The sequence below is a fragment of the Micropterus dolomieu genome, linkage group LG17, assembly GCF_021292245.1.
Source record: "Micropterus dolomieu isolate WLL.071019.BEF.003 ecotype Adirondacks linkage group LG17, ASM2129224v1, whole genome shotgun sequence".
Classification (NCBI taxonomy): Eukaryota; Metazoa; Chordata; class Actinopteri; order Centrarchiformes; family Centrarchidae; genus Micropterus; species Micropterus dolomieu.
Genome location: NC_060166.1, coordinates 21,535,388 through 21,551,858, shown reverse-complemented (window position 1 = coordinate 21,551,858; position 16,471 = coordinate 21,535,388). Strand labels below are relative to the sequence as shown.

Below are 16,471 nucleotides of genomic sequence, written 5' to 3'. Positions count from 1 at the left end.
TCTGAGGCTACTTTCAATACTTTGCCTTTATCTCACCTTCGAGGGACAATCAGAGCCGGCGCAAAAATGTTTTACCATGACTTTATGGAAGTAAGAGCAATGACTTTGAGAGGATAGCAAGGATCTGCTTCAGCCGTCCACCGCCTGTAGAGTGAACACACTTGAAGTAATCGTGTTTTATACTGTCAAACATTAGGCCAATCAATAAGCCTACAGAGGGAAAGTTGCAGAACAATTTTCATAGCAGATATAGTTGCATGAATAAGTACTCTGTCAAACAGTGGTGGGAAATACATTTACTCAACTGTATTGTACATTTTCAGCTACTTTATACTTCTTTCTTCCATTTCAGAGGGAAACATTGCACTTTTTTCTACACTACATTTATTTGAGAGCTTTAGTTACTACAGTAGTTACTTTGCAGATTCAGATTAATACAAAATATACACATAAATTATGATGTAATATTATCAGTTAAGATAAGACTTTATTGATCCTGGGGGAAAATTCACAAGCTACCCAAAATGCTTTTGCACTCTTTAAGTCAGATTTTGAAAACAGGACTTTTACTTGTAACAGAGTACTGTATTTCTGGACTGTGGTATTGCAGTACTTCATCCACCACTGCTGTCAAAGATACAAACTGTCAATAAAGTTACTTTTCATTATCTAATAAGTCCTCTCTGTCTGAGATATGATAATCAAATGTATTTGTTTATTTGCAAGGCTGTTATTGGGAAGTTGACATCTTGTATCTCTCGTGCTAGTTTATATCAAACAGACCATATCAAGCACAGTTAATGACTGGCTTACTCTGCAAGTCTCTCGAGTTTGTACAGAGCTTGGTAGATCTGCTTTTAGTTTTTATGCTCCGACTACCTGGAACTCTTTACAAAGCACCCTAAAAATTAATACTTTGGTAACCCTTGGTGAATTTAAATCCACAATCAAAAACCATTGAGCTTCTGCTTGGACCTGTTTTTACTTGAATTGTTTTTGTATCTTGTGTCTTTTATGAGCTATATTTATATGCTTATTTTAATCTATTTCTTTTCCAAATCATTTAAATGGGTGAGTTTAAATAAAGTTGAATACATAAATAAAATCATTGAATACTCATTCAAACTGTGGTTTCTGTCTCCCAAAAGACTCACATCAACATTGTCCCTTTAACATTTAACCTTAAACAAGAAGAATACATTTTACAAGATGCAGATAACCATATTATGAGTCTTTATAAAAAGATAAAAGCTTACAAAAAATTAGACTGGTCCAAATGCTTAGAAGGATCAAAATCATTTTACTTTATTGACCATGAAGTGGTAAATTGTGCGTATTTCTATGGCCTGAATAATATTTTATCATTCACACTGAATTACTGTAGATCGTGTATGGAAAGAGCTCAAAGAAAATCATTGTGGTACCATATTTTTTTTACAACTCTCACTATGTATTATGCCCATATAACTTTATATTTTTGTTGAAGCTGTGCGGCTGGATCCGGTTTAGACCACATGAACCTTAGGCTCCTCATCCATTGGAGGTAATTAAATAATATAAACAGTAATGACAAACAACCCAACACATTTTAGTTAATCACCTTTAAAATTTAAACTTTCAAGCAACAATGACGAGCAGCCAGCAGACTAGACAATCCTTCATTTTATTCCAATTATGTGTACAGTAGATCACTATAGGGAAGCTAACACAGTATATGCGGTAATCAGTCAGTAGCTTATGCTCACCCGAGGACAAAACCATACAACAACCCAGAGCAACATCTCCATGTTGGGTACCACACAGCATTATTGCTAGAGATCACATAACAAACAAGATGCTTTACAGTACCACACACAGTCCACGTATTTTTGCATCTAAGATGAAAAAATAAACATATTCAACCTCAACCAGGATTGACCACAAAGACCTGGAGACAATGCTGACATTTGTTATTATTATGAGGATTTGGGTAATTATACAGGCGTTTAGAAAGATGGAAGACATTCTCTGTGAGGGACAGTAAATTATCTACTTCCTTGCTATGTTTTGAGTGATGTACTGTGGTTCTGCTCTGGAGAGGAGAAAAAGCAAATCAGGGGGTGAAGACTTACTCTCTTTAGCTGAAATATTCCTGAAAATACAGCTTCGTTAAGGCATCACACCAGTCGTCTTGACGTTAATTTTAGCGGTGGGCCTCTTTGGCTCATTAGCATTTTCCCTCAAAGCAGACAAACACATCACCAGTCTCTGCAGCTCCACACAAAGATGCATTCAGCAACCAGCATTTTGATTATTTAGGTATGGATCATGTAAAATGATTGGAGATGATGCTGCGATGTGGTATGCAGGACGTTATCTTGATTATGAAAGGTGGATGGAGAGTTTAATCTACCTGCCGCTTACTTTGGATGACAAGTGAAGTCATGAAGTCTAACAGTCTAAATTCAGGATTCCTGTTGGGGGAGGAAACAGTTCTCAACAAGACCGCTTTTTATATATTATAATAGTGTATTTATAATAGTGCACACAGTCATGCCAATGGCTTACCAGCTGAGAGGTGAATGAAAACCCTTGTCAGGTTAGCATTTTTTTCTAAAAAGAGAAGACAACTTCAGTTCTTTTCATACAGACAGACTCATGTGGCAAAATAATAATATGCCCAAGTCGTCAATTCCTCACTTGGATATGCTTCCTATAAACTGTAACATAACAAATAATCATATAAAGATTCTGTGACAATCAACAGAGCTTTGTAAAATGAATCCATTAGATAATTAGATAACTCCAGAAAATATTAAGCAAAACATACTGAGCTCTACAATTACAAAATACAAAGTTCAACAATCATAAAATCTATTTTAACACATCAGGTGTCCTTAAACCAGATCACGTGTACTACTAATAATATATAAATATATTGATATATTGCTTTATTGAAGATATACCGCGAAAAAGTTAATGCTAAACTTCTAACCAGTAGCTGTAGGAGGCGAGAAAAGCCTCACAGCAGCTAAACACAATTAAATTCAGTCTTACAGGAAGGCTCATTTCAAAGACACTGACTGCAGTTACTGATGCTCAGTTACGTCTTGGCTCAAGTACAGACCGACTGCGACACAACTTTGAATCAAAAATAACTGAGGTACCACATTTCATACAGTAAACCTTTATATGCAAAGAGTCTTATAAAAGTGTTTCTGAAATAAAATGACACAATACTTTAGTAAAGAAATGCCTCAAGTTTCCACAATGCATTTCTTATATCCACGGCTCCTCTACTGTAAGGCAGAAATATAGTAGGGTACTAAATGGACAGCAGTGGATTCATAATCAGCACTGATACATGTAAGCAATAATGTGGTCAAATATAGTCAGTTAAAGTGTTTGAGCTTTTTTTTGCTGCTCTTTCAAGGTGCTATTTGCTCATTGTTACGCTAGGGGCCACTATGTGCATGTGTTTAGACACACACATGGATTTCTGCTGAGCCAGCCTTCTTGCTCCATGTACAGCACACAATCACTGTCTTGGTGCGCATGCTGACTTTGGGTAAAATGGAAAAGGAACACAAACCATACCAAACCAAACCAATCAGATGCTTCGGTTGAAAACGATCCAAAACCTCTAGTCATGCTCTTGTTTGTCCGTTTTTCCTGAGGTGAAAAGAAACTCCAACTCAACAACCTCAAATACAAACTAGTAGTCCTGTGTGTGTGTTTAGTGCACAAACCACACCTGAGCGAAACACTACGGTCCAGTGAGTCTGAACTGATTATCACCTGCGTGTGGCCATGTTTATACCAGGCAGTCACTACAGAATAGCAGCACACGTGCGCCTCAACATGCGTCTTTTAGTGAAACATACTTGTTAAACATTCTCTTGTTTAGTCCAAGACACACTTCTGTTGTCTCATATGTCATCCACCAAAGACAGTCAAAAGAACAAACACTGCATTTTGAAGAAAAAAACAAGTGGGTTTGAAGTGCTTTAAAGAAATAAGTAATTTTCTTCTAACAGCTCTGTTAGTTGCCACAAATTAGTATGCAACATATTCTTAAGATAATCACAAGAATGTGTGTTATGTAAGCAATAACGGTGTACGTTCTCTTTCTGGATGTTTGAAAAAGTTTTTTATTTTTACAATGGACCTATAGTCTGAAATAAAGTCTACTAACGAATTGGTAATACACAACAAGGAGCGGTATAAGAGTGTCATTTGTAGAGCTCAAATTGTCAAATCTATTTTTAAGTTTGTTTTTATTCACTTGTACCTAAGGTTAGCAGGGGTAGCTAAATTAATTAGGCTTATTGTTGCTACATTTCCCTGCAGGTAATACCTTGCACACTGATTTCAACACTTGCACACTGACAAGTCTGTTTTCCCCTCAAATAGTGTTTCTTAAAGCGCTGTCCACTGTAGCTGGACTTAGGCTTACATTAGCACATGGTTAGTTGTTGCAGAGATAACCGCTTGAGGTTACGGCTAAGGATGGATTCCAGTTAGGGGAAACACTGATGGGGTCACACCAGATGTTTAAAGAATTAGTTATAGTAAAAAAAAATTAAGGGTACACTTCCTTCCACTCAATTTGTTTTCACATGGAGGTCTCACACAGACATGCCAACCACTTCAGATGTTTTCAGCTGTGACTCAGTCCGGGGCTGCACAAACATTTGGTCACATGGTTGATTTATGGTTGGCCTTGAGAGGTCACAGTTGGTTGGGGCCACACAGGGCTTGTAGTCCACCTAAAATGGCTGCTACCATGGTCAAACTCAAAATCACATAAATCAAAAAGGGGGGTTGCTTTGAAATAAGGCCCCACAGTATATTGAGCATGTGACACCAGTGTAAACAGATATACGTTTTCTAACTTCATTTAAGACTGACTTAAAGTGACACTTACTGAGTTTTGCTTTGCAAGTTATTTAAGGTTATATCAAAGTCCATATGAAAAAATGTGTCTACTATAAGTGTAATATAATTCAATAGCTAAAACCAGTCTCCATATCAATTCAGTCAAGGTGCAGAACACAGTTAACAGCATTAACAGTCTGACAGAAGATAATCATACAGTGATCAAACTGCAGCTAACACCCCCACTCACAGTAGTCCCTAATCTGCCTTTGCCTCAGCAGCAGGGGGCGCTGCAGCGGAAGATACCAGTCTGGCAGCTTCATCCTGGGGCTCCACTGGCCCCTCTCCACCTCCTTCTTCCTCATCCTTCTTATCCAGGCCCAGGGGAGGCTGTCTTTGTGCCACAGTGTGCCTGGAGCGAGCCCTGTGCTTGCGAGGGTGGAGGAAGAGCGCAGGGTCTGGCATTGCTGTGGGCTCTGCAGGGCCCATCACTCTCTCTGTGGGCACGCACTCCCGGGCACGCTCCACTCTCGAAGATGCCCTAGCACTCCTACGCTTGGGTTTAACCACAGGAGAGGAAGGGGAGGCTCCTGACGGCATCTGCGGAGAAACAGAGTTCTGCTCGGCACCAAACTGGGCCCCCTGACTGTTGGCTCTGGCTAGGAGTCCCTGCCTCTGCTGCATCCGCTGGTGGTGCAGTTTCTGCCTGGCAGCATGCAGCTGGAAGGAGAGGTATGCTGCTGCCTCTGTTTGTTTCTGCAGCTCTGTGTTGAGGATGGTGGAACAGTGGCTGCGGCGTTTGAGCTCCTCCAGGAAATGGCGCTCCTTTTCCTTGAGGTTGGCTCTCAGGGCTCCCACCAAAGCTCCTTTGTGACCCAGCTCCTCACGAAGCTCTCCTAAGGTGCAACCCTGCTCGGCCAGATGCCTTTCCATGTGCCGACAGCTGGCCTCCAGCAGCTCCTCTTCCTGTTGTATCTCTGACATAGAGATGGATCAGAAAAAGTGTTAATTATAAACAGACCTGTGGGGATTAAAATCCAACATTTCCATATATAGATAATAGTAAAATGTGCTGGCATTACATTTATTCATTTAGCTGACGCTTTTATCCAAAGCGACTCACAATTGCTACACATGTCAGAGGTCGCACACCTCTGGAGCAATTGGGGTTAAGTGTCTTGCGCAGGGACACAATGGTGGATGGGTCACAGCGGCATCACCACCCCATACATGTGCTTTTTCCACAACTTACTACAGTGTACAACAAACTCAGCACACATATGTACAAATCATAAAAAGCATATACACAGTTTAATACACGCTGTGCTTTGCCATAGATGCAGTGTATTTATCTCGCCTCTATAGTATAATATAGAATATAATCTTCAGTACTTACGACCGCAGAGGCAGAACTCAGAGATTGTACAGATCATAGTTTGGCTGGGATTCACTCAGTTAAATAGATATGAATGTAGTTATTGGGGCCAAGTCGAGTAGTTGGAAAATTACCAGCTTCCACTCAAAGTTTGATCAGGATAATCTGTGAGCTAGAAAATGGTATGCCTAGGAGCTCAGCCAGGCATATGGATAGGGTTATTTTCATCCCACGCCCAATTGACAGGCTGTACTAGAGCTGGGCAATATATCAATATTTATTCTTTATCCTCTAGCGCGATCATATTTTGGAATTTGTTTTTAAGATAGATTCATAATGCACAAATGTGTCTTTTAAGTAAATGAAACGTCATCAAAGTCATTCCATCATTCTTTCAGCTTAAAAAGCCTTCAATTGTTTTCAAATTAAAGAAGTTCAAATGTAATTTTCCACCTCAAGAAATATTGCAATATTCAAAAGGGTGGAGAAAAAGAAAAACATGAACCCCTTAAAAATACAATCCAATACAACAGCACACTGTGTCGCACTGTGTGTAATTGTTAGCCAACCATTATCATTATTATTTATTAACATATCAATTATTTTTTCTGGACTTAACATATTAGTTAACTCAACTATACTACTCACTATAGTGGTATAAACGGTATTGTCTAATTGTATATCTCTTTCAAAATTATATCGGTATACCTGATAATATCGATATACAGCTCAGCCCTAGATCAAGGGAGAGAAATCTAGCCAGCCCAGGTCACTTAAAAATGTTGTTCTGAGATAAACCCTCCTAATACTTAGAGCTAGGCACAGCCATGCTGCACCACAGGTATATAATACACTATACATAAAGCTAGTCTTTGCAATCCGCTATATTCTCAGATTAAAATAGGCCCCTGGCTAACATCTATAATATCAGCTAGTGCTGTTCCCAAGAGACAAAACAGACTACAGACTACAACTCGAGGCCTCCTCTCCATATGAATGTCAACCTCTCTGCCAAGGTCACTTTTAACGCACTGCTTATATTCCTTTTTTCTTTTTCTTTTTTTGCTTCCATAGACAACCTTTGCACTCTTTCATTCAACTAACATTCCCCCAGAGAGGAGGGATGAAAAGTCAGTGCAGCAACCTCTGGGCTGACTGAGCTGGGGCTTGCCAGAGGAGAAGGAGATTACATCCACAGTGGCCGGCACTGATGCCTCTGCCTGATAGAAATAGGTCAGGTTTGCTGGGTAGGAGAATCCCAAAGGGCGGAGGGAGGTTTGGTGAGTCCTGCAGGTGAAACTAGAAAGCCTGGAAGCCATATTAGGCTTAAATGTACTAAGGTGCTTTACATATTGTTAAAAGCTTTGGGTTCAAGGTCGAAGCTGCTATATCTTATTGCTTTATGATCTCTTTCCCATTTGCTCTAGCTTCCCCTCTCATCAGTCCCCTTTTGCACTTTATTTTTCTGTCTGTATGACTTCCCTTTCATCATCCTAAGTCCTTAATCATGTTTCTCTATTATTCCATTCCTTACTTATTTCCCCAGTCCTCTCTCCTCTTGGCTGAATCCTCTGAGGCCCGATCAGTCTCAGGTTTTCTGTCGCCCATCACCCCACCCATGTTGAGCTCATATGCTAACTATAGAGTACAGGCCCTAATGTGAGCCTAATATCCTTCCATCCTCTCTCTCTCCCCTCCTCCATGTCTGCATCTGCCTGCATCCTGCCGCCTTTCCCTTAATCGCTCTCCTCACTACCTCTCATTACCTCTCTCCTTCCACCTCTTCCTCTCTCCTTTTCCTGCCTCTACAACTCTCTTCTTCTCAGCAAAGTCTGTAAGTGGACACCCCCACTGGGACAACGCGGTGAAAACGAGAGCAGGAAAAGCAAAAGAAGATGGATCAATTTGTCAGGGTGGGGAGGAGAACAGAGCACCGTGCTGTATTGATGAATCGGGGGATAACCTGTCCTGGAAAAAGGAGATGGGGTCTAATGGCTGAGTAATGCAGCCAAGCATGACTCCCCCTGATTCTCTACAAGCGCACACACACACACACACACACACACACACACACACATTCACACCGCCTTTTGACTTCCCTTTCCCCGGCCTATCTCTAATTTGCTGTGACAAAATGGTGTCTATCTCTGCATCCCTGCATCCAGATACCACAAAAGGTCCTGCAAACATCAGCTATGAGCCAAATATGTTGAGGCAGGCTGTCTTTGCTGTGTCTTCACAGCCCCATACAGCTGTGAACAATTCTTTTCACGCAGGAACACAGATGCACTTTGCACCCATGTTCTGGCCTGTGTGTGGTGTGTCAAGAGACTTCTCCCTTCCTTGCAGGTAAGGAAATGAGGAGAGTCAGAGAGATAGTTAGGCACCGGTGAGAAGAGGGAAGAGGGTGGCTGACGGGGAGCCATCCCATATCACAGCGTATATTTAAGGCCAATTTATACTTTGTACTTCATATGGGGTGGCAGTGCTGCAGTGGATAATACACTTGCCTTTGGTGTGACACTTGCCACTGTGTTGAGTTTCTTCTTCTTCGTTGATGTAGGCTACTGCAAACAATGGTGACTGAAAATTAGCTGATCAATGTTGAACAGCAGTTGTTTATACTGAGATTACTAAAACGCAGAAACGATAGACGGCATTGGAGGACATGGTATGTCTGTCCCTTGAACTGATTGAGACAGAAGAAGGACAAGCTGGAATTGCATAGGAGGAAATACGATGCTGACAAGCTGACCAATCACAATTCTTGTTGTCTGGGTCGTGACGTGTTGTTACATTTTTGGGGAGGTTTGCGTCAGGCACAGTACAGCTTATGGTACACACTACGTGTAAGCTACAGTGTACCTGTGGCGTACATTCGACATAGAAGTATAAATTGGCCTTTATGGTGGATTCGGGGTTGAGGAGATGGAAACATCTGTCCGTCTTTCTGTCTCCAGTGCAGAGGAAGAAACATAGGCACAAATACAGATGGGCACAGACAGAGAGCCGATTCATGATGGAGGTGGGTGAGGGAGAAAAAGAGATGTATTAAGGAGGATATGAGTGTTGAAGGGATTTTTTTTTTAACAAACCTATTTGGCTTCTGCCGGGAGGCTTCATCTTCAGCTCACTTGTCAACTCTGAAAAACACGAGAGAAAGACAAAAACATAGGAATAAGTGGTTAAGGATACAGAAATCTAAAAAACCAACACATTAACTCAGATTGTTAGTGCTGAAATATAGACGCTCAGTGGTGTTGAAATGTCTTATGCTGACATTTTCTGCTTGCTGCTGGTTAACATAACAGATGCCGTTTCCAGCACATTTTCAGCAAGATCATACATAATTTATAAAGCTAAATCTGAAACTTTACATCAAAGACTGTGTCTTAGCCAATGATGTCCTGTTCTTTACTGTAACCTCAGTATTAGCCTTATTAGCATTCTTTACTGAAATCAATATTCACTTTAATAAAAACTACTGGCTGTGCAATCTGTTTCAAGAGGAAATGCAAAGCAAACAAATAGCCCCCCCACCCCCATTCAGCAACGTAAGCAGGGCCGCATTTATCAGAACATCTGATGTAGCTGGATAACCCTTTACACTGCGCTACAGCTACAGTTTCACACTGGAACATTCTGCAGACTGTAAAATGTGATACGTGATTTTGTACGGAGAACCGGTCAATAATGAGGCTCTCAATGGATTTCATATAAAAATCTTTGTATAGAGGTTGACTTTCTTGTGTATTATATTGTGTAGTTTGTGTTTCTTCTCTATACCGATATACTTTGTGTAACTTTATAAAAAAATTTTGTCTTGCAGTAATGGATGTCCTTTGCATTCATTTGTCTTGTGCCATAAAAACACAGACAGGCAACAGGCACTGGACACTCAGCAGCTTGCCTGTCTAGATTTTACTAGACAATAAAACTGTTTTGATTACAAACATGATTGTATTGCTTTTTTGGCAGTGCAGGAAGTAGCAACAGAGCTGAATGGTGTGACTGTGACTCGGATTATCCAAATATTACATGATATGATATCTTGCACGCTGACATTTTTAGATACTGGTTGGATTATTTCTCATGTCTGTGCAACACAGCAACTAATGCTTTCTGTTTTTGATGTGATAATGTATCATACTGGTATGTGGTTCTCAGTTATTAGCGGTGTTGGATTGTCCCTGATAAAAAATAAATAAATTTCAGCTTCAGCTTAAAAGTCTCTGACGTGGGGTTGAGGGGGTCAGACTGCTGGTCATGTCTGGCCTGTCAGTCATTCGGGGCAGCCCGACTGCAGATAAATCTCCACATTCAGCTTTCAGCACACACTCAAACACAGGGCTATGTGTGTGTGTGTTTGTGTGTGTGGCTCCAGTAATCTTTAAATGAACGTGGCATAGATTTTTTACCCTATTCTATTTCAAGTCCCCACAGCCAGAAATATGGGCCTGTTCAATCAGCTGTGGATGATCATAAATTAGTTTAATCCTAACAAAGGAGAAGAACCATCTTTTTAAATCTGTAACTGTTTACTAAAAATATAAAGTAGAAGTAGTAAAAATAAGGTAATACTGTAAATAAAATGTTTTACATTTTGTAATGAAAAAGATCAATGTAGCACAGCAGATGTGTTACTACTAGCCTTGTTCTTCTCCTCTTGCCATCCCTGTCACACTCTTTCTCCTTCCCTCTGCAGTCAGCGTAACACGCCCACCCATGCAGCTGGCATGGCGACAGAAGGACATAGGGGATGATGAGGGTAGCAGGAAAGATAGTCGGGAAGAAAAGAAAGGGGGATAGAGGAACCCCAGAGATGCGGCCCCAGAGAGACAGACTTGCTGATGGCTGGTAATTTTAATAGAAAGTATTGAATGGACTATGGGAGACTTTAAGAGCTCCTGTTTTCTAGTCGTTATCCTCATTCACAACAGCCAGAAGCCAAAGAGAATTTAACTGCAGGAAGTTAGTTCTAGGAACTGTTTCAGTCAAACAATGAAAACGAGGCTCTCAGCACATTGCACCATCCAGAATGTGTAGGTCTCCTACAGCCTAACTGAGCATTCAAGGTTTTTGTTTCATGGCTCGACCTTGAATGTTGCAAAGATGCACGCACATGCACACGCACACACACAGACCTATATGATTTCTATGACACACAATAAACACCCCCACTTCAAAAACAGAAGCAAAAATTGATTTAGCTTCAAGGAGACAGAAGCGTGCACTGCACATTAGTGAACTGACAGCAAACACCTATTACACCTGCAAACAGCATTAGCCTGTCAGCACCTAGCCTCACAGCCATCCTCCAGACTCCTCATCACCTCCTTTTATAACTGTACACCTCTTTAAAAACAAACCCACAAATGAGAGAACAACTGCAAGTTGTACGTGCTGTCCAAATATCAGTGTAAACATGGCCTGGTAACAGAGAGTAGGACATTCATATTAGCCGCCATTTTCCGTCTCCTGTTCTTAGTGCAGAAGATTTTCTGCTTGCTCTATGCGCTGCATACAATCTTTTGCTGATATTAATGTTTTTTATGAGAGAAACTATGGAGAGTGGCACCTGGATGCTTATATATCACAAGGTCCTTAATTTATGAAAAGCACAGTAGGCTATAACCATATTTTTCATTTTTATTACTTCTTCAGTACTATGCGAGCGTGGCCTACCAATAGCAGAAGCCTTTTGCCTGAACTGCAACGAGTGGAAACTTGAGACCCAGCTGAAGCTAGTTAGCAGCAAGATGGCCACCCTCTCCACAGATGACTTTTACAGAAAACTGCAGTGCTTGAAACCAAAATGCAGGTGAATGTGGGGAATGACACCATTTTACCATCGACTCAAAACAACCAGAGAGCCAATACACAGAGATAATTACCACCAATGACATTTCTAAGATATTAGAGGGCTACCTGTCAGGCAATAGATCTGCAAGTAGTAGTCATCCCTGAAAACTTTCCTGGAGCAAAGCCTAAGAATAACTGATTTACTGTGGGAACAGGACAAGTGATAGCCAAGGCCCAGCACCCTGAGATTTGCAACGCTACTTGCTGGCATGCACTGACAGCCTCATCCACCCCTGTGCTTAGTAGGATGCAGCCGTGGAAAGCTACGAAAGGGAGAACAAGAAACTCACATCACCAACAAGTGTTCAACAACTGGATATCCGTCAGATGAAGTGGATAACCTCTCACCCACACACAGTGGGGTAAGGACTGAGAGTAATTCCGAAAAGCGAAACTTTACAGGGAAAGTTAACGACTGGGCCTAAAAGTGCGTGATTTTGCTGTAAAGATATAAAAGGCATGAACATTAAGAGCACCAAAACATACTTCTTTCCCAAGGATATGGTCTCTGACATGACAGAAAGAATCCCAACTGTGACAAACATCACAGTGCACATATGGACTAACAATATTGTGAAACAGAAATCAACGAAACAAGTTTGATCTATTGAACACACTCAGCTTCTTGAATACAGCAGTGGCCCTTTCCATGTACCCTTCTTTCAGAACACTTTATTGGCAATTTAAAAAAAATTCTGGGGCTGCAGGCATTTTTTGGGGTGTCAGGAGGAGCTTTTGCTTTAAGTCAGGAGTAGAATTGTTCACCTCTAACCTATTTTACTTCCTGCAACATCTGCTCCCTCTACCAAGGACAAGAGACAAGAGAAATAAAAACAATCACATGATGTAACAACAAGCCAGAAACCGTGAATGCATCCACCTCGGCCTCAGCCTGAAGAGCTTAAAACACGAGAGACATCTAGAGAGTGTCTTCATTCGACATGCCAACTACCACCTGGAAGGACTGGAAGGAGTCCCCGGCCAGTTTAAGTCTCAGTTACAACTTCCCAAATGTTTAATCAGAGGTAATCACAACACAATCTCAGTCAGTAATCTTGTAGATACATTTATCTAATGATCTCTTTTAAGAAAAGAACCCAATGGAGAAGTGTTGAAAAGCTGAATGCAGGTTCATTATGACATCTCTAAAGAGACTTCACATTTTTATTTAGAACTGAGAAATGCAAGGCATCCCTTCTCACACATCACTGCGCAAAAACTATAATAATGCACATGCCTTCTTTGCTAGGGCCTTGCATACTGAAAATCCACGATTTGCCTTTGCCTTTAGAAAACAGATATTTGCCTTTCACTCTGGCATGAGCGCATAATAAGAAGCTTTTAAGATGCTCAGCAGAGAGTTCATGATCCTGTGTGGTGTTATAATGTCCCTGCGTATGCAGTCCCACAGAAACCTCTGAGGAATGTGTAAATGCTTGTGGTATAGGCAGATACAAACTAGAGAGCACATTCATGACTCCAGCTGTTTTTGATTTATGTGTTGATGAGTTCTGATAAAGGAGGAAAAAACTCTCTGGAGACTTGTTAATTGTTTAAATTCTTTTCATAATGGAAACTGTTGTCTTCCTCATGGTTGGCCACACATTGTCTTGGTTTCTTGGAGCACAATTTGGGCTGCCCTTTGCGTTCGTAGTGGGAGACCCCGTGGAGACTGAGGGAGTGGAGGAGAGGACGAGTAAACAGAAATATACACACACACACTCTCTTTGTTAGTTTGTTAGTCTCTTTCTCTGTGTCTGTCTCTCAACACACACACACACACACACACACACACACACCAGCACGCTCAGTGTTATTTATCAGATGTGATCATGCAGAGCAACAAAGTGATGGAGGGGGTTGTTTTCTACACAACTGGTCACAGTGGCTCTGAGCCAGGCCACCCTATATGTCACTCTCTCTCACACACACACACACACACACACACACACACACACACACACACACACACAAACCCCTCCCCCTGCTCCTATATTCATGTGGATTACTAAAGCTATGGGATCTATGGTTTAACCATGATGGTTATGTTCAAATGCGTCTTTCTGAGGATGTATTGTGTGTGTGTGTGTGTGTGTGTGTGTGTGTGTGTGTGTGACATTGTAAAAAAATGTGTGTATGTGCATTGTGTGTTTTGTGTGTATAATTTTCATTTTTTCACAAAAATCTGTTTCTTCAGTCGCATAAAAAGATTCTCCACTCTGCAGACACAAAGGTAAAATATTATTTTTAGGGTAATGATTTCTTTTTTAAGGTTTAAAGTTTAAAATAATGATGCCCAGGTTATGGTATGGTTAGGGGGAGTGTTGGGTTTTAATAATATTAAAGGATGAAGAGAGCCTCCAGGACTTAATTAAATTAAACACTGTCACAAATGTGTGTGTGTATTCATAAGCACTTGCTTGCTTGATTAAATGGGCAGTATATCCATTAGGCTCGAAACAGGAAATGATGCAATCTACAGGAATTGTAGCATGACATCACCATGTAGTCATTGTCTGGCATTGATTGATGGGGCAGACACACACATTAGATGAACAGTGAGGGCTGCGGGCACATGGGGTCTGACAATGAGCTTATGTTCCCCCCCAAAATTAAATATCGCTCATGTGGTCCATCAAATGAGGGCAAAATAATTAAAAATTTGCTTCAAATTCTTTAGGCTCTACATGGATACAATCATAGGGATATCTTTGTGCAGGCTTGATGGATTATAATGAGGTGGGGAAAAAACTCATTAAAAAAGGTAATGAAGCTGCCTGCTTTCCACTGATACATCAAGCCTGTAATTTAAAATCCTAGTAAACCTTCCTTCTAAAGGTAGGGGGGTCAACGAGAGGGTTCCTTACTTCTTAATAAAGAACTATATGGCTGCAAAAAAGAGAAAAGGTCAGCAACACTAGGAGACAATCAACCAAAGAAATCCTTCACTTAAATCTGAGCTCATTAGAGCTGAAATGATTTCCGACAAATTTGAACAAAGATGCCAAACATTATATGGTTCTGGCTTTTCAAATGTGAAGAATTGCTTATTTTCTTTATCAGATTGAATATACTTGGGGTTTGGATTGTTTCTTGGATAATACCAGCAGTTTGGAGAATTTTGGGCATTTTTCATTATTTGTTGGCATTTCATAGACTAAACGAATTAAAAATGATATTGAGTTAGCTGTAGAGTTCAAATCAGTAAAGATTTATATCCTTAAAGCTATATATGAAGAACTAATAAGTGATTTAAAACTGTATTGTTAATGACATACATGTAACATAATCCCTTACTGGACATAGGCATAGTGATATAAGTCAGTCATAATAAGTCCTTCCTTAATGGAAATTTGGGGGTCATATAAAACTTTCTTGCCCCCCAAAAACATGCACACAACAGCAGCAGTATGTCCCTCACCTGTGCATCGCTTCTGCAGGGACAGGATCTCCAGGTGGAGGCCGTGGAGTAAAGTGAGGTGCTCCTGCCTGAGGAACACCACGCTCCTCTCCACACTCTCTATCTGCCGAGACAGCCTGCTCTCATCATCACCCATGGCCGAGTCTGGAGGGACACAAGGAGGGAGGAGGAGATCAGAAGTATGTGACTGATGGGGGTTTTGTTTACCCCACCAGCACACACCTTTTCCAACTTCATAGTAAGCTGAAAAGCATTAACGCCAGCTGCTAAATGTCACTTTCTCCAGCTGTGAACATGCCAGCCACAGAGAGAGGGAGGTGCGCGTTCTGTATTGGGGTCATGTGGGAGCTATAAATAAGGTATTGACCAGAGAAATCAACAGAATCGGGAGAAATTACGTACCTCCAGTTAGGATGCAGCTACATCAATAACAAAGCCTTTTCGTGTGATATTAAATCGACGCAAATGTCATGCTTACCTTTAAATATATATTTAGTGGCAAAATCTAATAAGTACGTTTCGCAAGCGTTATAAAAACGTCCTCCGATCCGGGCATGCTGGCCTCCAGTGCTGGTCCAAATCCGGTCGGCTGCGACATTGACCCAAAGACATTTTAACTGAAGCGTTAAAGTGCTTTTCAGCTGCACTTGACGCCGTTTGATTAGAGGACGAAGAGGCTGGATGGCTGCGTAAAAATGCAAAACCACCACGATGCATGGCACCGCGCTCCTCTGACAGAGCCGCTGCTTGCTGCAGCATCCGAGTCGAGCGTCATTGGGAAGAGGATGTGTTCAAATCCATTTTCAACATGCGCACCTTTCCTCCTCGCCCACGGGCCAGAGGCGTCAGGCTGCTGTGGACGGCGGAGCTGTGAAGCGATGAAAACAAGCCTCAGTGAGCAGAACACGCGAGAACATCGTACGACGCGAGTCAGCGTCACTGCTGATTGGCGGGGA

At 41.2% G+C, this 16,471-nt stretch overlaps 1 protein-coding gene across 1 annotated transcript; it reads right to left on the bottom strand.

The window, feature by feature from the left end:
• Positions 1-1,644: 1,644 nt before the first annotated feature.
• On the bottom strand, positions 1,645-16,391 carry ccdc92ba (coiled-coil domain containing 92Ba). The gene is made up of 4 exons (XM_046073512.1): positions 15,994-16,391; positions 15,516-15,659; positions 9,328-9,375; positions 1,645-5,834 (listed from the first exon to the last, which is right to left on the bottom strand). Exons 2-4 carry the CDS (start codon positions 15,649-15,651, stop codon positions 5,116-5,118), a joined length of 903 nt encoding a protein of 300 aa, XP_045929468.1. The 5' UTR covers positions 15,652-15,659; positions 15,994-16,391; the 3' UTR covers positions 1,645-5,115.
• Between the last annotated feature and the right edge of the window lie 80 nt (positions 16,392-16,471).

Excerpts from the sequence above, each read along its gene's own strand:
- ccdc92ba (XM_046073512.1), bottom strand. The coding sequence starts at position 15,651 with ATGGGTGATGATGAGAGCAGGCTGTCTCGGCAGATAGAGAGTGTGGAG. Across the intron at positions 9,376-15,515 it reads CCTGCAGAAGCGATGCACAG|AGTTGACAAGTGAGCTGAAG; the intron begins GTGAGGGACATA and ends CGTGTTTTTCAG. Across the intron at positions 5,835-9,327 it reads TCCCGGCAGAAGCCAAATAG|AGATACAACAGGAAGAGGAG; the intron begins GTTTGTTAAAAA and ends TCTCTATGTCAG.